The 21,921-nt window shown below is 60.1% G+C and overlaps 1 protein-coding gene across 6 annotated transcripts in view; it reads left to right on the top strand.

The window, feature by feature from the left end:
• The first annotated feature begins 283 nt into the window (after window positions 1–283).
• The window catches only part of IGSF9B (immunoglobulin superfamily member 9B), a 71,927-nt gene continuing 50,289 nt past the window's right edge, over window positions 284–21,921 (top strand). For 3 of the 6 annotated variants that reach the window (XR_008966172.1, XR_008966171.1, XM_057378786.1), the window contains exon 1: window positions 284–514. Coding sequence is in view for 4 of the 6 variants with exons in the window: in XM_057378786.1 (XP_057234769.1) it covers window positions 334–514 (181 nt within the window). In the remaining 2 variants the exon portion in view is untranslated. The remainder of the gene's footprint in view (window positions 515–21,921) is intronic. The other 3 variants (XM_057378780.1, XM_057378782.1, XM_057378781.1) reach the window with 3 other exon arrangements.

Below are 21,921 nucleotides of genomic sequence, written 5' to 3'. Positions count from 1 at the left end.
GTTTGGAGAGCCGCGGGGCCAACTCAAACACCATCCTCTGCTGCTGGAGCCTTCCTGGAGATGGAGGGGGAGATAAATTATGTGGGAGAGCAGTGGCCACAAAGCCTGACCTGGCTGTGGGAATGCAACACTGGATGGCACCAGCCAGGCTGGCAMCCTGTGCTCAGTTCTTATCTCTGCCCCACTGAAGGACTCGGGGCTCACTCCAGWGCGTGGCAAACCCAGCTGGGATGCAAATCCTGCCTCCTCGGTGGCTGTGTGGGTGCTGCAGGTCAGCAGCGGGAGCCAGACCAGTGACATTTTTCCTGGAAGTCCTTCTGGCTTTCCTTCCCAATGCTGATACAAGTGTCCAGSCTGTCCTCGCTCGACCGAGCCACCCACGCAGAATTGGTGGCTTTTTTTGTGCTACTGTCGGAGATGTGTCAGGAACGCTCCTTTRTTCAGTCAAACTCCCTCCCCCTCCGTGAGCCTGCCTGGCCTYCATCCCTTGGATTGGATCAGCTGGAGAAAGGAGGTCAGAGATGGGAATCCCGTGAACCCAACCCCTGTCCTGGGGCAGGGTGACGGCAGGTGCCTTCAGGTGGTTTGGGGCAAGCCAAGGGGTCCGGGATCCCTCGAGCCGAGGGAGGGCAGAGCATCCTTCCCTGGGAAAAGCCTTCCCCGGGAGGGCTGAGGGTGCGAAGCCGTGGATGGAGCACCTCTGGGATGGATTTCTCCAGCCCAGGAGTTCCCCCTTGTGGCAGGAGGCTCGGGCTGGTGCGGGGCTCTGCCGGAGAAGGCTCTGGACACGCTGGGATGCTCCAGGAGAGGATGTCTGTGGGTGCGCGGTCATCACCCGCCAGAATGCCGAGAGCCGGCGCTGGGTTTGGCCGYTCCCGTGGGGGAACCTGGACGGGCTCGGCAGCGCTCCGAGCTCGGCAGCTCCCCCAGTTTTCCCCCTCAGCTCGCAGGGAATGTCCCTGCAGCTCCGGACAGCCAGCACCGGGTACCTCTGACCCCATCCGTGCGGGCAGGCTCCCCATCGGTCGYTCCGTGTCGGTGCGGGGTTGTGAGTGATGGAGCGATCCATAAACTGAGCGCTCCCCAAGTTATTCGGGAACCCCGAATTCACAGCTGCGGTGGGGGCTGCAGCAGGGCTGTGTGACACAGCCAGGACCCCAAACCTGTCCCCCCAGTATCCACCCCCGAGCTGGGGCACAGCCCAGGCTTCCCTCTYGCTCCGGGAATGGGAGCAGAACGCTTTGCAGCTGCCTGCTGACGTYTGTGGCTGCTGCAGCATCAGCCAGCCTTGACGAGGAGGCCTCCAGCAGCTCCCCTTCCCCAGATCGGGGTCTGCACAGCGTCTGCGAGCCCCGTGCCCGCTCGGGGAGCCGAGGGGAGCCGGCTCCCGTGTGAATCAGCGCCTCTCGGGATGCTGAGCCGGGCTCCGCTCGGCGCGGAGGCGACAGCGCCCGAGCGGCATCGATGTTTATTAATGACGGWATTGGGGACGCTGTTTAGTCACCGCTCCCACGGAGCCCGAGAGGCAGCCGCAGGGGGGTAAAGCTGCTCCTCAGTGCCCGGGGGACATCTGAGGCACCCAGGCACCCGCAGCGTTTAGCGCGCTGATAGCCGGCTCCCACGGGAGGCCTCGGCGGTGTCMCCGCCGCTGCTGCCACCCCGCATGTGTCCCCTCCCTGAGGAGCCGCAGCGGGAGCTGCGGAGCTGGGGAAACTGAGGCACGGCGGGCAGCGAGGGGTGACAGCAGGACACGGCCCGGCCCTGCTGATCTCCTGGCGGGCAGCGGGGCAGCGGGCTCCTGCCTGCATCTGGCACATCCAGGGGGATTTATTTATTCGTGTGAGAGGGCTGCAGATTTAACTGGCGAGAACGTGAGCGAAGCCATTAGAGGATGAGGGGGGATGGTCCTTAAAATGCTCCGGGTGCACGTTGGGGACGTTTTGGCACAGCGAGGAGCCGGTTGGAGGGCTGGGTGCTGTTATTAAACTCTGTGACGGGCGTTTTCCCACTCCGCCATCTGCAGTGCCATGAAACTTGCATGAGATTTGAGATGAGGAGTCTATTTCTTTGAATGAAGTTTTAATAAGATCAAATTGGAAAAAGAAAATAGTGCCTCTTCCCCCTCCCCTGCTGCCCCCCTTCCCTGATTGCTGCTGGATTTAGTCTGGTGGAGGCAAAAATCCCCGTGGACTGGCGGGGGCTTGGGCTGGGAGCTGGGTGCAGTCAGGGGTCTCTGCAGGGGATGGGGTGAATTTGAGGGTTATAAAATCTGTGGGGTTGCAAGAGAGGGGGCTGGTGCTTGGGATGATGAGAGGTTCACAGCCCATAGCAGGGACACACTGAGCCGGAATTAATGACCTTTAAAGGTCCTTTCCAATCCAAACTGCTCAATGGAAGGGGGGCCCAGCCCCTCATGATTGGTTTGTCAGATCCCTCAGGATCTGGGGAGGGCTCAGGTGCAAGCCCCTTAATTAACCCTCTCTGAAATATAATTTGAGTGGGCTCGGGCTGAGTCTCTGCTGGGTGGAGGTGGACTGGGAGGAGGGGGGATGCTGCCGGGGGGGCTCAGAGGAGGGCTGGGGGACCCGGGATCAGGCCAGGGTGGGACATGACCGACGTGGGACGCTGCCAAAGGGAATGCTGCTGGTGTGGGATGCTGGTGGGGGGGAAAGATGCCGATTTGGGATGCTGCCGGTGTGGGAGATGCTGTCGGTGGGGATGCCTCAGATGGGAATGGTGATGATGGGAATGGTGATGATGGGAATGGTGATGATGGGAGATGCCATCCCTGGGGCGGGGCGGGGCCGCCAGGGGGAGCCTGCAGCCGCGGCGGGAGCTTCATCCCCCGATGAGCATCATCATCATCATCATCATCATCGTCATCGTCATCATCGTCATCGTCATCACCAGCACCATCCTCCCCTCTGCCGGGCTCCCGCGGGGTGCCCTTCCCGGAGCCTCGGCGCTCTCAGCACGGTGCGAGTCCCGCTCTGCCCCGCTCCCCGAGTGCATCCCCAGCAGGGCAGGCCCAGCCCCGGAGCCCCGGAGGGATGCAGCGGGGAGCTTCAGCCAAGTCGGATGGCGAGGGGAGCTGCGTGGGCCGGTTTGTTCTCTGAGAATCACGAAGGCCAGCGGGCATCTCCTCATTGCCCGGGGAATGGCTCCCAGCGCAGGGSTGTGCCCCGTGTGCTGCCAGCGCCGGGATGGGGCAAACGCCCCGGAGCTGGAGCCCAGACCCGCGGGAGCCTGGCCTCTGCTCCCGCCRGGATTAGCAATTCCCAGGATGGGAAGGTGGGGCAGGCTCCTGGAARAGGGTGGGCAATGCCTGCAGCAAGGGGAAACTGAGTCACAGCRAGCAGAGCAGGCTCAGCCGGAGGTGCCAGCCCAAGGAGCTGTGAGCCCTGAGCTGGGCTCAGGCCCGTGCCAGCCAGGCAGGACAAGAGGCTCTGGTGTTCTGCAGTAGCCCCCAGGCACAAAGACCCCACCTCCTGCAGATCCTCTTGGCCACACGTGCCAGGAGCTGGCATCTCCCTCTGACACCCAGGCTGTGACACGCCACTGCCCTGCTGCAGCCTCACCAGCGGTCAATAAACCACCCCTCTGGTCTCCCTGCCTCTGCCACCTTCTGTTCCCATGCCAGAGGAACTGGCACTGCCCAGCGGGGAGAGGAGCACGCAGGCAGCCCAGCATCMCCTCTTCCAGCAGCCGAGGGAGAGGTGAGAAGGTCCCTGGAGCTCARGGAGTGTCACCATGAGTGGCATTCCTGGAAAAGCAGGCACAGATTGAGTTCACTCGGCAGCGTGGGCTGGATGCCGCTGCTGGATCCTGAGTGCCTGCAGTGCCCGTGGAGGTGGTGCTGCAGCCAGCGCCGCCTATTTTGGGCAGGTGTCAGTGCCCTGCTCCTCATCCCCCCACTCCCCACGGCCTGGCTGCTCTGTGCCATCATCCCTGAGCRGTGGGTGGCTGGGATGGGTGCAGGAACAGGCTGAGGGTGCCAAGCAGTGGGATGAAAGGCTGGGAGGGACTGGGATGCACCCCAGGACAGAGCAGGGTGAGTGACAGGTCAGTGGCTGTGTCCCCTCATCCAGGCATGGCTGACCCTGCCTGTCCCTGCCCACTGAGGTGGCCCTGGAGGTTTCCCCTTCTCCATATGGCTGTGGATGTCTGGAGACGCGTTTGACACCCTTGGATGGGTAATAAATAGAACCAGGCCCGCTGCCTTTTGTTTTGATTGATTCCATTTGTTCTGCATAAGCAGCTCCTTCCCCTTGCCAAGGCTCAGCTCCCGGGGAAGGAAGAGGCTGAGAGATGGAGTCWGGCTGTGCTGGGAAGGTCCCCAGGGCTCAACTCTGACAGGGGGACACTGAGACACCTGACAGGGCCAGGTCTGCCTCGGCAGCAGGTTTTGGTTAACAGGGGAAACTGAGGCTGGGAAAGGTGCTGTGCTGTGCCCTGGGGACACACAGCGAGACAAGGACATCTCTCAGGTGTAGAAGCTCCTTCTCTGGCGCTGGGTGGGGATGAAGGCACCCAGACTGGCAAGCAAAGGGTGACCCAGTGACATTGGCCATCCTGTGGGTGACTGGCATTGCTCTGCCACCGGCATGGAGGGAAAATGGCTTTATAAATGAGCTTGGGATGAAAATGAGCACAGGAGCCGGGACTCCTGGCTCCCCTCACCGGCTTGGTGGGAAACAGCCGCCTCAGGCCAGTCTGGTGCCTTCCTGCCTCAGTTTCCCAAGCAGGAGAGGCTGTTTATCCATGGGGAGCTGGGAAACCGGCAGGTTTAGGCGCAGGGGGGATGAGAGGTTGGAAGCTCAAAGCGCCCTGGGCTCCCTGTGGGGCGGCACAGCAACGAGAGCCCGAGCAGTGGGCGATGATGGGGGGCTGGGGGGACCCCAGAGCCATCCTCCTGATGGTTCCCCATGTGCAGCCCCACTTCCCTCTCCCCTGCTTGCCTGGAGACCCCCATCCAGRCACAAGGAGGGACGGGGTTAAATTTTCCGCCCCACCCCGGTGCTGCCGCGCCCCCCGGCTGAGTCAGAGCGCCGGGGGTGCGCCTTCCTGTCCCCCAGCTGAGGTGCCACGTCAGGGGGAGCGGGTGTAGGCCCGAAGGACACAGCTGCCTCCTCGCCGCGTCCTCTCAGTGCTCCTCTCCTCCCTCTGATCTGCCTCATTATCTCCTGAGTCATCATCGCTCCCACCTCCGCTGCAGCCACCGCCGCCCGCAGCCGGCACCGCCGCGGAGCTGCCGAGCAGGCGACGGAAGCTGCGGGCTCCGAGTGTCACCTCTCGGGCTGCCAAGGTGTCCCGGTGRTCGGGGACGGGGAGCACCTTCCCTGCGCATCCTTCTGAGCGYTCAGATGGGCGCAGGGCAGTGGGGATGCTCCTGTCCGGCAGGGAGAGATCCCTGAGCACGGTGCTTGTCTTGCAGTGATGCTTTTGGGCTGGGAATCAGGCCCCGGAGTGCCAGGCAAGGCTGCAAGCTGCTTTCCAAGCCCTGCACGTTTCAGGAGGCAGGAATAGMGCTGGTCTGCTCGCTGCTGCCCAAACAGGTCCTGATCCAGCTGCTGGCATCGCTGAGTACACTCTGGCGTGCTGCAGACMCGGGGTTTGGCGTGAGCAGGCTGTGGTGGATCCAGGACGGGGCTGTGCTCCCCAGAGAGCCCGAGGGATGCGCGCAGGTTTTGCCTCTGAAGGTGCTGGGATAAAGCAAGGCCAGGGCCGGCTCCATTCTTCCGCTGGGATGAGAGACACGGCTCCGAGCTGAGCGGAAATCCGAGGAAGCGCCTCTCTCTCTCCCCGTGGCACTTGGCAGCCTCTTCCCGGCATTAATTCCTCTCGCTGCTACCAATTTGCGGCTTATTAATTCTCGTTTGAGCTGTGCCGGTTTTCTCTCGCCGCCCCTCCCCGGCAGCCCCGAGTGCCCACAGTGGAAATGCTCCGGGGGGATCGCAGCCCCCACGTCTCCTCTCGGCTGCGTGGGTGCAGCAGTTTAGGTCTCYCGTCAGGAGGTGTCTTCTCCCAGATCTGGGAATGTCTCGGCGGCTCGTCGYCTGCTCGATGTGACCGCCGGCGGGATGAGCTGTGGTGGCGCCGAGCCAGGGTCTGTCTCGCAGAGCGTTCTGGAAGTGCCCTGGGTTCACCTGTCCATCACCCACTGATTTCTGCAGATCTGRGCCTGGGCTCTTCCCCCATCCCTGYCTGCTCTGTGCTTTGCCTCCGTGGCTAATAACTAGGTCAGGAGTCCTGGAGGCCGGGGAGCAGCAGCCGGGTGGGTGGTCATCTCCCATCTGCTTCCTTTCTTCCTYTTCCTCCTGCCTTCTTGGCAGGAAGACCCTCCAGCCCCCTCCTCTTCCTCAGGGCTGCAGAGGGGTGAGAGCTGCCACATCTATGGGTTAATCAAGACCCTTTTTTTCTGCACAGGAAGGTATTTTGAGGCAGTAAATGGATTATGGCCCCACAGCCCGGCCATAAGCTGCAGCCGATTGAGGCAGCGGCTGTGGAGAGCCTGCCCTGGTGGGAGCATCCTTTGGGTACAGAACATCCCTGGAGAGGGTTCCCCACCCCAGCACTGATGTGGCACTGATGTGGCACTGATGTGGCACCGCTGGGGTGGCAGTGGCCGTGGCAAGGGGGGAAGTGCTGGAGCTGCGTGGGAGTCGCTGAATCGGTGCAGGAGGGAACGCAGCTGAGTGACAGCTACGAGAGCCCCCAGGGCARCCACACGCTGCCGGAGGGTCGGAAATCAAAGGCTTGAGAGAGCTGATGTCTGCAGGCTCCGAAGAGAAAGGCTGCTCTCGGGAGGGAGGGCTCGGCTGGGGATGGTGCAAAGGCCACCTGCTCGCAGTGCCCCGTGCCGGCGGGGACCTGGGTGACACGGAAACAGTTGTCCCTTGCAGCCCTTGGCTCCTGATGCCTCAGTTTCCCCCCGAGCGGACAGAATTGCAGCCCCCAGGGGTTGTGGGGGTCTCTCGGCMGCATCCGGTCACGCTGGCGGTCCCTGGGAAGGCGAAGCCATCGCGCCGGCAGCGCGGGTGCCTCGGAACAGGCGGCCCTTGTGCGGCGGGGCCGGCGGGCGGCTCTGACCCCCCGAGGGGAGCGGGGAACAAGGGCGGCTGTGTGCGCCCATGGCACTGCCTGGCCCAGCGCCCCGACACGCATTCCCGACACGGGCAGCGCTTTCCGGGCGCTGCGATGCGCAGGGAGGGGTGCTGGCTACTAAAAAGGGCTTGTTGTGATTTTCCTTTTTTTTTTTTTTTCCCCTCCTTTTTCTTTTTATAAATTTTATTAGCAGCCTTTGGGTGTCTTTTTGAGCAATTAATCTGGGTCATGACATTCGCTGAGCAGATCGGAGAGCCCGGGGCTCATTAGCACCCGGCCGAACGTCGCTGGAGAGATGCTCCCGGCAGCTCCGCGGCTCCGCCTGCTTGTTATTCCGGGCGAGTCGGGGGCTGCGGCAGCGCGGAGTCCCCTCAGCAGAGACCCCGCCGCACTGCTGTGGGCAGGGGGGGCASTGCGGGTGGCCGGGGTYCCCTCCTGCCGCGGCAGCCTGGCCRGAGCAGCCGGTGATGCTGTGCTGGCGCTGGGGTCCCCGGTAATCAGCAGGCAGCGCCGTGCTGCAGGGCTCAAGGACTTTTGAGGGTCTCAGCCTCCCTGCTTCGGCTTTGGATTGACTTCATTGCCTTTCCATCAGCTGCTGGAGTCCTCAGAAATGACCTGCAGCTCCTGCAGGAGCGGTGTTCGGTCCTGCCCGCCCTTTGTAGGAGCGGGTGCTGCTCTGCTCCCCTCTCCTGGCTGGGGAAACTGAGGCAGAGGAACTCACCTGGCCCAAACCCATCCTGCCTGTCCCTGCCAGCAAGGGAGGAACCATCTCTCCTCTGTCAAACCCACACAGGGGTTTGGTCTGTGATGCCTCAGCCCAGAGTCACCTCCATCCCATGGATGTTCCTTCTGTGGCTTTGGCCAGATTTTGCTCTGGGTTTTCACAACACCCCKTGGCCATGAGCTGCACCCGAGCTGCAAGCCCTGGCCTCAGACCCCTCCAGGGTTGCCACCCCAAGCCTCAAACCTTCACCCCATCCTGCTGCCGTCCTTCTGCAGGGCCCAGCCCCGTGCTCAGGCCCGGGGAGCAGGGATGGCGAGGCAGCTCCCTGTGCCTGGCTGGCTGCGGCACAGCATATGTGCTGGGATCTGCTCCCTGCCTGCTGTTTATCCGCTTCCTTCGAGTTAACTTATGTTTCCATCGCTGCCCATCTGTCTCCTTCTCTTCCTCTCTTCTTTCCACTCCTTCCGTGCTGGCAGGCGCCGGCAGAGCGCGGGGTCCCCGTCCCCAGCAGCTCCGGGTGACCCTGGGCAGTGACAGGCATTTTGCTTCCCTCCACCGTTCCTGTGTCCCCGCAGGGCACTTYCTGGGGAGATCCCGGTTTGGATGCACCCAAGGCTGAGCTCTGGCAGTTCCTTCCATCCACCATGAAATCCCGTAGGAATTCTGCCTGGAGGATCCCCTCCATCCGTTAAACCTGAAGCCGCCGGGGCTGTGTCGGTGACGGCAGCTCCCTCTCATCCTTCCATCCCCTCCCTTCCTCCCTCTTCCTCGTCTCTCGTCACTCCCCAGGCTCAGCGACGTCTCTCCCATCCATCCTGTGCAGAATTCTCTCTTCAGATGTCTGTGCCTTCCCAGCCTGCGGGAGGGAAGCCCGGCCCCGCTCCCACCCGGAGCCCGGCTATTAGGGATACCCGGGCTTCTTCGGGAAACTCAAAGGCATCCAGAGCCGGAGCCAACATGCACCTGCTTTTCTTGCTGCTTCAGAGAGCCCTTGTGGCTGCTGCCTCCCACTTCTCCAGCTTTTATTTATAGGCTGTCTTGCCCGCGCTGGGGATTTTTTTCTTTCTTTCTTTCTTTCTTTCTTTCGTTCCCTCTCCCCGGTGCAGCTGAGCTGCTGAACTCGGAGCGATGCAGAGAGGTTTCTCCCTCGGCTCGGGCTGCACAACCGGGGAAAAGGGGTTGGGAAAGAAACTGGGTCCCCACAGGAGCATCCCAGAGCCTCGTCACCGTGCTCTTGGTCAGCGCTGGTCACTCCCGTGGGTGGCTGGGGGGGTGTGGACCACTGTGGGTGGCCGTGACCCACTTTTGGGGCTTTGTTGGGTGCTGTGGGCACGAGTGGCATCATCCTCGCTGTGGCACCGGGCTGTCAGKGCCCCTGCAAAGGACAGAGCAGGCCCTGAGGAGGGACATCCCTCGGGCTGTCTGTGCTGCTTGTCACATCAGGTTGGTGACACCAGTCACTTGCCTGCTGGGGACTGCTCTGAGACCCAGCAGACTCGTGTGTCGAAATGGCCCCTCAGGGAGATGCTGGGCAGACAGGGGGCTGGTGTTTGTCCCTTTGCCAGCGCTTCCAAGGCCTGTCCCCTCCCCAGGGCATGGCAGGATGTCCCCGTGCCCAGGAATGTGCTCAGCCAGGGGACACCAGCATCACCCACCCTGTCTGGCAGCACTGTCAGTGCCACAGGAAGCTTGGGGGCTTGCTGGGACCAGTGCTGTCCCATGTGGGGCACTGCCAGCCTGCCATGTCCCACAGGGGAGCAGGATGTGCAGGTTGGCACTGAAAGTCGGGCTCTGCTCCCTTGTGCAAAAATCCGACACTTTCCACGGCTGCCCTCTCTGCTCCTCCCGGGGAGGAGGTGGCCAGGGGACACGGCAGGGAGAAGGGAGGGGAGAGGGGGCTGAGCACCGAAATAACAGCCAAAAAATTAAAAAATAAAATCCAATCACAAGGCGAGAGSCTCGCCATCTGCCGTGTGGGTGCCGGAGCAGGAGCCGCCCGCCAGCCCTGCGCCGCTGCCGCAGCCCGGGTACCGCCAGTGCCAAGGAACTCAGAGCCAGGATGCTCTTGGGACCCTCGGGCTTGACCCCCTCACCCCAAAACGTGCCCTGGGGGCAAATCCAGGGCTGAAACCCCCAGCCCAGACTGCAGGAAGGAGTTTTGAGCAACCCATCGCTGCTGCGGTCAAACCCTTCACACCTCGGTGTTTCCTCGGGAAGGAGGAAAATCCAGGTGGAAGCGGAGACTCCTTTGTTCCACGTTTCCATGGCACCCAGCGGGGATGTGCTTCTCCATGGACCTGATGCTTCGTGGGGTCCAGCAGCGGGACGAGGGGACCCCAGGGTGCCGTGGAACCCCGAACTGGCTGTGCCCGGGCAGAAGGTGCTGCCCAGGTGTCCCCAGACGGGCACAGATGCCACGACATCCTGGGCAGAGGTGGCATCGAGTGACGTGCAAGCACCGAGTGCCACCCCCGCGGTGTCGCCCCCGGGCCACCGCCGCAGCCGGGGCTGTGCCAGGAGCGCCGTGTTCCCGGCGAGCGCCGATTCCCCGCGTTTAACGCCGTGTTCCCGGCTAATGTGGTGCCGGCGCGGGAGACAAAAGCGGGATTACTCACTGCCGGGGAGGAGCGGCTCCGAGCATTACTCAGCCCCGCCGGCAACCCGCTCTGTTCTTTGTGCATCAACCTGGGGGACCGGCGAGGAGGAGGAGGAGGAGGGCAGGGCACGGGGGACTCATTTTTCCTGGGGAGCGATGACCGCCCACTCGTCCGCTGCCCCCGCCTTCCCCCGGTGTCACTGGAGGGACGGCAGCCGGGGGCGGGTGCCCGGGGAGGGGCTGTGCCAGTGCCGGTGCCTCGGGGATAATTGGAGGTGATTGATCCTCSGAGGAGATGGAGGAGACTCGTGAGRCTGTGGGTCATGACCTYCTGCACTCCTCCCCCCTGCCCCAGGGATCTCCAGGTGTCTCACAAAAGATGTCCCCAAACCCCAGATGTGGAGCACAGCTGGGGCTGGGGGATTTGCTGGAGTGTGGTGGGTCCGGGCACAGCTCTGTGCAGGCACTGGCACTGTGATGGTGTGGAATCCTCTGGTGTGGAATCCTCTGGTGTAGAATCTTCTGGTGTGGAATCTTCTGGTGTGGAATCCTCTGGTGTGGAATCTTCTGGTGTGGAATGTTCTGATGTAGAATGTTCTGATGGGGAATTTTCTGGTGTGGAATTCTCTAGGTGAAGTTTTCTGGCTGGGCCAGGTGCACACATTGCCCCGCAGCTGGAGGGCAGGGTAGTGAACACATTGCCCCCCTTCTAGGAGGGGGTTTACTCCTGGCTTAGAGGATTTTTTAAGGAGCTTTTGATGAGGTTGATGTTGGGATGGATGGATGGATAGATGGATGGAGGGAGGCACTAATGGAGGAGCCCTGGAGAGGGGAGGCCGGGGTGAGGGATGAGCTGCTGGCGGATTTGTAGCCACGGATGCTGCTTCTTAATGGAGGAAAATAATCAATGTGGGCTGAAGGGGGGAAGAGGATTTTGAGTGGGGGAGGACATTGCTGCCCTGGGTTGGGAACACAGGCATTCCCATGGGTGAGGGGAGTGAAGGGGGACAGAGCTCCCAAAAGCATGGGCATGAATAGGAGCAGAATGTGGGGTGGGGAAGGATGCAGGAGTGAAAACAGCCCTGATGGGATGCACCCAGAGCATCCCAAGCCAACAGCTGCAGAACATGAGGGGATGGGAACCCCTTCCACCTTCTCTGGCCTTACTCCTGCTCCTTTTGGTGACCCAGTGGCTCTCAGGTACTGGCAGCATGGCTGGGCTGTGTGATGGTGCTGGTTGTGAGAAGGTGTCCCCTCCCCTGGGAAACCATCCTTGGTGTGTGCATCAGGATAGGGAGAGCGGGCACATCCTCCAGCAGGACCAGGATTTCGGTGTGAGGTGGTTCAGGTGTGGATTCTGCTTGGAGGGCTCCAGGGAATGCTGCTTGGAGGGCTCTGGGCAGGAGTGGCTGCCATGGCCTGTTAGGGGAGTCCTGCTTCTCCCTGCCTTTGTTACGGACAGGAAAACGTGCTGGTGCTGCTCAGTACACAGGGAAATTGTTTTTAGCTCGTTTCCCAGACACAAAGGGTAATTTTGGGCCGGAGCAGACCTTTTGTGGCTGGTTCAGCACCGCAGCTCCCGCCCGTGTGTATCCGCAGGGTCCGTGCCGTGCCCTGGCAGCCGTGTGTGTCTCCACGTGGCTTTGCAGGCACTAATGAACATCCCCCGTGCTGTGCTCCCCGCTCCCGGCGAGGAAAACCTCGTTATCCAGGGAGATGGATGCGGTGGCGTGTTCCCTGATACCCCGTGGCACAGTCAGGCACTGCCTGCCTGGCTTACAGAGCTGCCTGGGGAGATGCTTTTGTTCCAAAATCAGCGGTGAATTTAGGGGATTCGAATCCCACCACCCCGCCGCAGCCCCTCGGAGGGGTCTCCTTATTCTCCGCATCCCTCATGTTGCTCCTGTAAACGCACCCTCAAGCCTCCACAAAGCAATTAAAACCGCGGCTACCCATAAAAATTAATTGTGCCGTGTAATGCTGCTCCCCGGCCAATGAGCTTGTCCCCAGCTGACCCTGGCGGGGGGACCCCATCCCTCCTGGAGCCCCTCGGAGGGGGGGACTGGACACCTCTGCCTGCGGTTGCCCCAGCAACTGTCAGTCTCCCGCAGCATCCATCACACCCAACATTTCGGAGCCGTTATCGCGCCTTGGGTGCGGCGCTGATGGAGCGGTGCCGGGGGATAAGCGTCACCCGCCTCACCCCGCTCTTTATCTCGCAGCGGTCATAAATATCCTCCTGTCCCCCTGCTCTAATCCCCTCCCGGTGCTGCTCACGGCCACAGTTACCCAAGAGCAGAGACCTGCGTCCGTCCTGAAAACCAATTAGGGGTTTCCGAAGCGCGGTGCCGTTAATTGCATCCATCCTCGCATGCGTGCGTGGCCTCAGGTGSAGCCCGGGGATGTTGCAGGGAGTCTGAGGGATGGTAAAGGTTTTGGGGTGATCGGTACAGGGGAAATGTGGGCACTGCTCATGGGTGCCCAGCTGCTCTTCCTGCTCCTTGCCCAGCCTGTCCTCACAGGGCAGAAAGTGCTCTGAAAACAATCCCAGCTCTTCCATCCATCCAGGACATTTTAATTCCTGCTTTTATCCTGCTTTCTCTATCCCCTGACATCTAACCTGGCTCGTGTTGGGGGATTYCTGCTCCTTTTCTGAGCCTGCACCATCCTTTATCTGTTGCTTTACATCATTCAAGGACTTCATTTTAAAGGCAAAAATATATTTAAATATATGACTTTTTAGTGCTGCCTAAAACCAGGCAGGCTCCTCGGGTCGGAGCTGCACATGGGGGGAGCTGCAGGTCGCTGAGGCTGGGCTGCTTTACCCCAGGAATGCCTGGTTCTCCTTAATTAATTCGTAAGGCCCTCTCTCATGTTTTTACACAAAACGCCACGGTTTTGGCTCACAGCTCCCCTCCCGAAGGGAAGCCCAGCGTGGGGCTGTGGAAGACACCCGCCCAGCTTGGAGTGCTGTCCTCATCCAAGGTTTTTCAGGGGAAGCCTGGGATGAGCGTGAATCAGCCATTCTCGGAGCATAAAGCAGAGCGAGCTCCAGCATCCCCCCCGGGGGCTGCCGGGGATGGCTCCCTGCCTGCTGCAGGCAGCTTTCCTGCAGGGAATGCATAATTTCCTTGGACCCCCTCAGGCAGCCAGCTGGGAATCTCCAGATTCCCCCGGTTGCGATGATGACAGCGTGGGGAATTTGGGAGCAGCGTCTCCTGCCCCTGTCTGGCTGCTCTGCTGATGAAAGGCAGGTGACAGTCGTGGATGTTTTGGGGGAGGAAAGCATGTAGGGCAGGGCTGCTGCAGGGAGGGGATTGCTCTGCTTGCCCTGTTCCTAAAGGATTCTCTGAGGTTTTCCCAGCTCACCAAGGCTGTGTTGGTCCTTTCCCCTCATGGGAATGACCCCAGGTCCCTGCAGGTGTTTTTCCTGCATCCTTGGCTTTAGGTTGCAGGGATGCTCCGGCTGTGCCTGGAGCTGCATCTCCTTGTCAGAGCCTCAAAGGGATGCTCATATATTCAAATGCTTTCACATCTCGGCGAGGCTTCGAGGAGCTGGGGCTCTGCACTTGTTCCCGGGAAAATAAAATAAATAAATAAATAAATGCAGTCATCTGCTGGGATTTTCTTGCTCCCGTTTCGCTGGTGAGGAGTCAGGCCCGGGTGGGAGAGGGGAAAGGGGATGGTGGTGGGGGAAGGAGCGCACGGGGATGGGGTGATCAGAGGAGGATTCCTGCCCTCTGGGCATCTCCTGGTGAAATCCCAGCCCACGGAGGGCTGCGGCGATGCCCCTGCAGAGGCTGTGCCTGCTCACAAAGCCTGTGCAAGGCCACCGTGTCCTTGTCAGCGGGGGTGACGCAGGTACGTGCGGCTGCTGCTCGCGGCTGCTGTCCCCGCTCCGTGTCACCTTCCCCGGGAGCCGCGGCCGTGCGGTGACCGGAGCGGGGCCGGCGGAGCCGCAGCACAGCAGGGAACCGGCATTTATTTGCTGCGACAGCTTTGCAACAGATTCCTTGGCGGAGCTGACTGCAAACTGCAATCCTAAACTGTCGGACGGCTCCTTTTTCCAGCCTGGGAGTGTGAGAAACAAATTTGTTTGGGTTATAAAAACATATTAAAAAGCAACACATTTTGTTTTGCAATATACATAGTTCTTCATGCCAATTTTTTTTTTTTTAATGACTGCCATTCTAATCCCTTCCAGAATAAGACGTTTCTTAATAACTTTTTTTTTGTGGAGGTAATTGCTGGGGAGCCGTTTCCAGAGTGGCAGGCAGGGAGCTGTGGTTGCACAGCTGCGAGTGGTGGCTGTGCATTGCTCAGGTATGGAGGAAAGAAGGATCAAAAAGAGCTCTGGGGTGTCTCTGGCTTGGAAAAGGTTCAGTACCTGGTGATGCCTGACACCAGGATGTCTGGAACAACACAGGAAAGTGGCTTTTTGCTCATCGTGCGTGCCCAGATGGTTGGCATCTCGATGTCTGTAGCTCTCGCATGGTTCATGGGCTGTTTTGCTCTTCCCAAATCCTCGAATTGGGGTGTCTGGCTTTGAGGAACATCTTATCAGTACCAGCAGTTTCCCCCACCGCTGGACCAGGGGATAGCCACCTCTTCATTGGCATCCAGACAATGYTGAGGATCTCCAGCAATGGGATCCCTGGGAGCTGGGGTGGGTTTGGATCCCACATCACTTGGGGTCCATCAACTCCTCATCTTTTGGTCCCTCATCTTTCATCACCCTGATRGTTTTGATCCATCCTGGGGTCACTCCAACTCTCCTCTGCAAATGAGTGGGTCCAGACTTATTTTTCCAAGTCGGTGTCAGCTGCTCTTCAAATCAAGGCGAATGCCTGTGGGTTATTTTTTTTTTTTTAAATGGCACTGTTTGATTTGTAATTAAAACGCTCCATTTAATTAGGCAAATACCAAAGAACCTTCAGAAACATGACTATTTTTCTATATTTACTCTCCTTGTGTTTTTCTTAGTGACTGGAGTTCCAATTAAAACAACCTCCCCTGTTAAGCTGTTGGCTCGGAAACCCAGCAACTAAAAATAAAGCAAGACCACCGAGCTGCCCTCCCTACCCCCACATCTTTACCTTGGACTGCTGCCTCTGCATTGCTTTGCTGCCCCTGAACTCCTCGAGGCACTCGCTGGAGCTGGTGGTACTTGACTTTGGCTTTGCTCCATGCTTTCTCCTACCTTGTGCTAAAAACTTGCTGCCTTTGGGCAGAAATATGCCCAGAGCAGCCCGATTGGGATGGAGGGATGGGTTACTATGGGGATGGAAGGGATATTGCAGCAGGTTTTCTCCCACCCCATTAATTTGGGGAGCCTTTGGAGGTGGTTTTGTCCCAAAAAGCCCTTCTGGATGTGCCTCCAGCTCGGGGCTGGGGGAACAGCTTGCTTTCCCTCCAAACGTGTCTGTGCCATCCGTGCGTTTGCAGTATAGGAACAATAGCCGGCCTGCCAAGCTAAACACGAGCTGTTCCCCAAGTTATTGGCATTTTGCTTTTTGCCAAGGGTCTGGAGAGGAGGCGGCTGAGCAGCCATCAGCTCTGAGCTGCAGCTCAGCATCGGGAGAGGGGCTGAGGAGGGAACCCCTTCCGAGCATCTGGGTTGTGGCAGCTGTGGCTTTGTGTCCCTGCTCGGGGACACTGAGGCACAGCCCCTCGGTTTGCACCCCCTCCCTGCCCTGCTCTGCCCCAGCTCAGCCCCCGGGCGCTGTGCCTGCTCCCAGCTCTGTTTAACGGGGAGGTAATTTCCCAGAGGTGCCTGAAGYTGCTTTAATACGAGCTGTCAAAATGATGTACAGCCGTGCCGGGCTGCCTCGCTCCCCCTGCCTCTCCGGTGACAATTTTGTCAAAGATCCTTTTKGAGATGCTGTTTTGATGGGGTGCTAATGGCTCCTTCCTCATCAGGCTCTCGCGATGCCCCTGAATGGGCCGAGTGGAAGCTGCTTCTTTCTGCGATAATTAAGAAAAATGATAATAACAGGTTTAAAGGAGAGCAACTGGGGGTCAGTGCTGCTGGGTTTGTTGGCAGCTCGGTGATGCAGAGGCCAGAGGTTGCATCTCCTCCGTGGGTTGGGATAAACCAGGTTTTTGGGAGCCTTTGGCATCGTGTGTCGCACCTCTGAGGGTTTCCTGGTGGCACGAGGATGGGGCAGCCCCCAGAAATGGGGACCTGGCACAGCTCATCTTAATAACACGAGAGGTTAAAAATAAAAATCAATAAMTACCAGATTATCGAGATGGGATTAATATCAATTTTAAACACCCCCCAACATCAATAACGACCCAGCGTAGCCCAGCTAATGAGATTGGGAGCAGCAGCAATCAAGGCAGAGGATTAGAGATGATCAGAATAAATCCCAAATGATGAGGAACGTTGCCAAAGTCTATCCTTGGAAGACCCCACTGGCATGGACCYGATCCTGGGGGATGCTTGGAGCTGGTTTTGCTCTACCCCAAGGCTGGGTGCTTTGACCTGGGTGTGGGTTTGGGCATGGGCTGCAGCACGTGTCACCCAAAACCCTGTGACTYCCTAGCACACCATGGTCAAATGCCACCTGTCTGGCAGCATCTGTGGTTTCCCATCTCCACCGCTGATGCCTCAGCTCCAAACCCAGATCAGGACACCAGGACKCTTGGACATTGCCCAAAACCAGTTTGCCCACAGCCCTTGGATAGCCCCAACCATCTTCTCCCACAGCCACCCATGGTCTCCAGCTGTGCTCTCCCTTCCCACTTCCCAGCTTAATCCCCATGCGTGATTTTAATGCCTCTGCATGTCTCTAAGCTCCTCTATACCCAGAAGCCAAATGCTCCTTGTAGGATTCAGATGTCTCCCCTGTGGATTAGATGGGATGGCTGCAAATTCCTTGTAATTTGCTCACGCGGGGTCTATTATCTGCTCCTGGGAGGCACGGGAGGAGGGGGCTCAGGGGTGGCCCCCCTCTGTTTCCCATCTGTGTAACGCTGGGCCAGGGGGGATTTTAGCCAGTGATCCCTTGTYGAGGTTGTGATTCAATTATTCCCCACTGCAGCCTGGCTGGTGGGCAGCTCTGGAATTTGTTCCTCATGTGGTGTGATGGAGGATGGCCCATCCCTGTGCCTGGACAGAGCTGGATCATGACCTCCCTGTTCCATGTATGATGGGACCAGAGCATCCCCATCCCCTACAGGGCTGGACCAGAGCATCCCCATCCCCTACAGGGCTGGACCAGAGCATCCCCATCCCATACAGGATGGGACCAGAGCATCCCCAAACCCCACAGGGCTGGACCAGAGCATCCCCAACCCATGCACGGTGGGACCAGAGCATCCCCATCCCATTCAGGGCTGGACCAGAGCATCCTTGTCCTGGCGAGTGCTGGACCAGAGCATCCTCGTCCCCTTCAGGGCTGGACCACAGCCTCCTTGTCCCATTCAGGGCTGGACCAGAGCATCCCCATCCCATACAGGGCTGGACCAGAGCATCCCCATCCCATACAGGATGGAACCAGAGCATCCCCAAACCCCACAGGGCTGGACCAGAGCATCCCTATCCCATATAGAGCTGGACCAGAGCATCCCCAATCTATTCAGGGCTGGACTAGAGCATCACCACCCCACAGACAACTGGACCACAGCATCTCCATCCCATTCAGGCCTAGAGCAGAGCATTCTTGTCCCATTCAGGGCTGGACCAGAGCAACCCCAAGCCCCCCAGGTCTGGACCACAGCATCCCCATCCCGTTTAGGGCTGGACCAGAGCATCCCCATCCCACTCAGAGCTGGACCAGAACATCCCAATCCCATGCAGGGCCGCCTCACTGAACTCTCCTTTTCCCCGGGTTATTTGGTTCATCAGCTGCCCGTGCTATTAAACTGCTGCTTAATTCAGGTGKCTGGGATGCAGGGATGCAGGCTGGATTTGCTGATTCAGCAGGTTAAGGGAAAATCCTTTMTTTTATGAAAAAAGAGAGGGAGCTGGGCAGAAGCAGGGGAGGTTTTGGGAGGGAAGTCCTTTCCTGCCAGCGATTTCTGACTGATCCGGGCTGTGTGCTCCAGGAGTCAGATCCCTGATGTCTTTTTGGCGGTTGTCTTGTGTCCAGCAGCTGGAGAACAAGTGAGTTGGTGCTTTCAGGTCCTCGAGRGTGTTTGCCCTCTCCTTAGGGATGGAGAGCATCAAGTGAGGGCATCCCTGTGCATCCCCCGTCTCTCCATGCGGGGTGGATCCCACCCCCCGAGGCTGCCGCCGCCTTCCCGGGGCGGGGAGCCCGGATTTGTCTTTCTAATGCCTCAATCAATGGCATCGATTGGGCTGGAGCAAAGGATCGATCGTAATTTGGTCGGAGGGCCCCGGCGCCGGGTGCGAGAGGAGTAATTAGAGCAGCAGAGGCGGCGCGGGCCGGCTGCCGGGGGGTCGGGGTGGCCGCCGGAGCCCATCGCCTCTGGGGACAGAGGGACAGAGGGACAGACAGCGAGGGTGAGGGGCTCCTCCAGCAGCCGGGCTGCCMTTCCTGGCACCCGACCACCCCCACCACCCCCGGGCTGGCAGGGACAGCGGGCTTTGCTCTGCGAAGGGATGGATGCTGAAGCTGGGTGTTTTCCAAACGTGCTTTCCCTCTCCACTGGAGCAGCCTCTCGAGCTCCAGAGAGCAATTTTTTTCCCAGATTTGAGCAGAGGTTGGGTGCTGGGAGGCGCCTGCAAGGGAGGGAACCCACTGCACTGCCCAAGGAGAGAGGGATGGGGGATCTATTTGGGGAAAACAGGGAAAAAAATCGCTGCGGTTTGGGGGAACAGCGCTGGGCCCTGCGCTGGGCTGCAATGCTGARGCTTTCCCGGCTCTCCCTTGCCCTTCCAGCCTGCAACTCGCTGGCAAATCCCACCCACACGGCTGGAGCCTGCTGCTTTCCCCAGCCCTCCTTCGCAGGGGGCTGTGCTCAGACTTTCTCCTCTTCCCCGGCAAGAATTATGAACCATCTGGATTTCAAAGGCAGCTGCTTGAATTGGAAGTGGTTCCTCGCGGTGGGGAAGGAGGGGGCCCTGACAGACACCCCCAGCTTTGTCCATGGGGGGAACCACATCCCAGTGGGGCCCTGGGGAATGTCTGCACACAGCMAGGCTTAGGAGCATCCCGGGGGTGGTTTCCAGAGTTGGGTGGGTGGAAGGGAAGGGAGAGGAGGATGTAAACTTGGGGAAAAGGTCAGGCATGCTATAAATAAGTGGCATCCGGGGAAAGAAATGTCAGTGCGCGGCAGTAGCGGCACACCAGTGCCCGAGATGGGGAGGGAAATGTTGTTTGGGGGATCAAATCYGTGGAAATCGGGGCTGGGATGGCAGGGGAGGGGCCTGTCCCTGAATTTGGTGGGTTAAAGGGTGGCTGTTGTGCTGCCCAGGTTGGTTTTGGGGATGCTCATGCAGCCGGGTGGGATCAGGGCACACATCARCCTCGAGGATCCCAGGCTCTCAGGGCTTGGAAAGTTGTGCTGCTGCTGTCTGACAGGGAGAACAGGCTGGAGCTGAGGCTTTCCAGCTGCTCCACTCCCGGGACCATCCTCAGGGAAGACAGATAGATGGCACAGAGCTTTCCGTGGTCCCCCTGCCCGAGCTGGGAGCTCGTGGGGCAGGAGGATACTGAAGGAGTGGGCGAGCACCCCAGATTGGGGGGGTTATTTTTTGGGATGGGGGAACAGAAGCAAAGCAAGGTGCTGTGCTACCCATGCCCACACCCCTCGTTCAGGGCATTCCCTGGAGCTGTGCCGGCCTGCCAGGGGAGCGAGGCGTGCTGCTGGGGACTGATTGCACATTTGTCCCCAAAGTGGTCTGACTCGCTGCCGAGTCATCTTCCCGCAGCCCTGTGAATGCAGGGCTGATTGCTGCCTGGCAGGGAGGGAGCCTGGGGAGGGGGGAGCTGACTGGGAGCCAAGCCCAGCTGCGGGAAGCGGTGCCGACAGCCGCTGCTCCCGGGCCGGGCTGGCTCGCCGGGCTGGTTTCAGCGGCAGCTGAGCACTGGCCAACTCGTCTCGCTGGTTTGTGCCCGTCTCCATCGAGGGGATGSTTTGGGGAGCGGTGTGTCCCGATAGTGCAGGACCACCACGTGCCCAGCAGAGCCTTGGGGGACTGTCACCTCTCCCTGTGTCCCCTGAGGATGCCGTGGCCGCACGGTGACCTGGGTGGCCCCTGGACCTGCAGGTTGGTGTCACTGTGTGACTGCAGTGTCACCTGCTCACTGCRCCTTCATCCCCGGCTCTCTCCTCAYCCAGGGAGGGTTTGGGGAYGCTGTGCTGATGCTCTGAGCTTGGGAGTCTCCCAGGCACCTTCTCGTTCAACCCCTCACTGCGGTGTCTGGGCTGTGGCTGGARGGGACCCCTGGAAGGGCTGGAGCCTCTTTTCACCATTCCTGGCCTGCTGGGCAGGAGCAGACAGCTTGGAGGGCTGTGGCCTCGGGCAATCCTGTTACAGCTTGTCAGGCTGTTGTTGGTGGAAGGCGAGGATTTGCCCACCTGCTGTGGGGCAGGGAGCAGCAGGAGGGGGCTGGGGGGACACGGGGGTCCCCGGGAGGTTTGATTCTGCTTCCTCCATCCGTGATGTGCCCTGGTTTTGGGGTGTTTTTGGAAAAGTGACCCAGCAGAGGATGGTCTCTGGCTGCTGAGTCCTCGGGGGCCACCCCGAGCCCCCCACCCACGATGATCCCTTTGAGGGAGGAGAAGAGCAGTAATTGGTGCAGCTTGAGCAGGGAGGCTGCAGGRTCTGCATCGTCTTCTCCCCTCGAACAAAGGCAGCTCTGAGCCTCCCGTGCCTYTTGGCACTGCACAAGAGATCCCTTCTCTCCGGCAAAAAGGAAAGCAGAAAAAGCAAAAGCCTTTTCCAAGCCCGGCTCCCCCTCCTCGGGAGGGCTGCAGTGCTCCTCACTGCCCTCGGCCAGCCCAGCCTGGCACCTGCCTGTCCCCTCCTGGGGTGTCCAGCCATGGCGGGGACCCCGACAGGCTTGTCCCCTCCCGCAGCACGTGCTGGTGGGATTTTGGGAGGGGCGGGGGGCAATGCTTGGATTGCAGGGGGTCCTGCATCCCGGTGCTCCCTGCTTCGAACCAGCAAGGCTCCGAGGGGAGCAGGGTTTGGGGGTGTGCTGCGTGCCTGGGGGTGATGAGCAGCCCCCAATTTAGGGGGCAGCGGGCTGGGCTCTGGCCGCGGACCCCGGGGAGCCCGGCACGGCCGGCAGCAGCAGAGAACAGGGAGGGGAGAAGAGCTCCTGCGCCGGTAATTACGGCCGGGGTTGATGCCACATGATCCGGGGACGTCAGCAGAGTGTGTCACAGCTGATGACAYGCTGCATGTGCAGGGGCTGCAGAGGATGCCAGGGCGAGAGGTTGGAGCGCCGGGACACGGCGAGTGCCCCGCGGTGCTGAGCCAGCCCGGCCGCCCGACCTTCCCTGAGTCACCCGAGTCACCTCCCCACCCTGCCAGGGCACCTCTGAGCTGGCCCAGCCTGTCCCACTCCCTCCGGGAGCT

Source organism: Malurus melanocephalus, unplaced genomic scaffold (genome assembly GCF_030028575.1).
Source record: "Malurus melanocephalus ecotype Western Australia unplaced genomic scaffold, MMel_1.1 scaffold_374, whole genome shotgun sequence".
In the NCBI taxonomy this organism is placed as follows: domain Eukaryota; kingdom Metazoa; phylum Chordata; class Aves; order Passeriformes; family Maluridae; genus Malurus; species Malurus melanocephalus.
The sequence above is the reverse complement of the archived record's forward strand: the minus strand, read 5'-3'. Positions and strand labels throughout refer to the sequence as shown.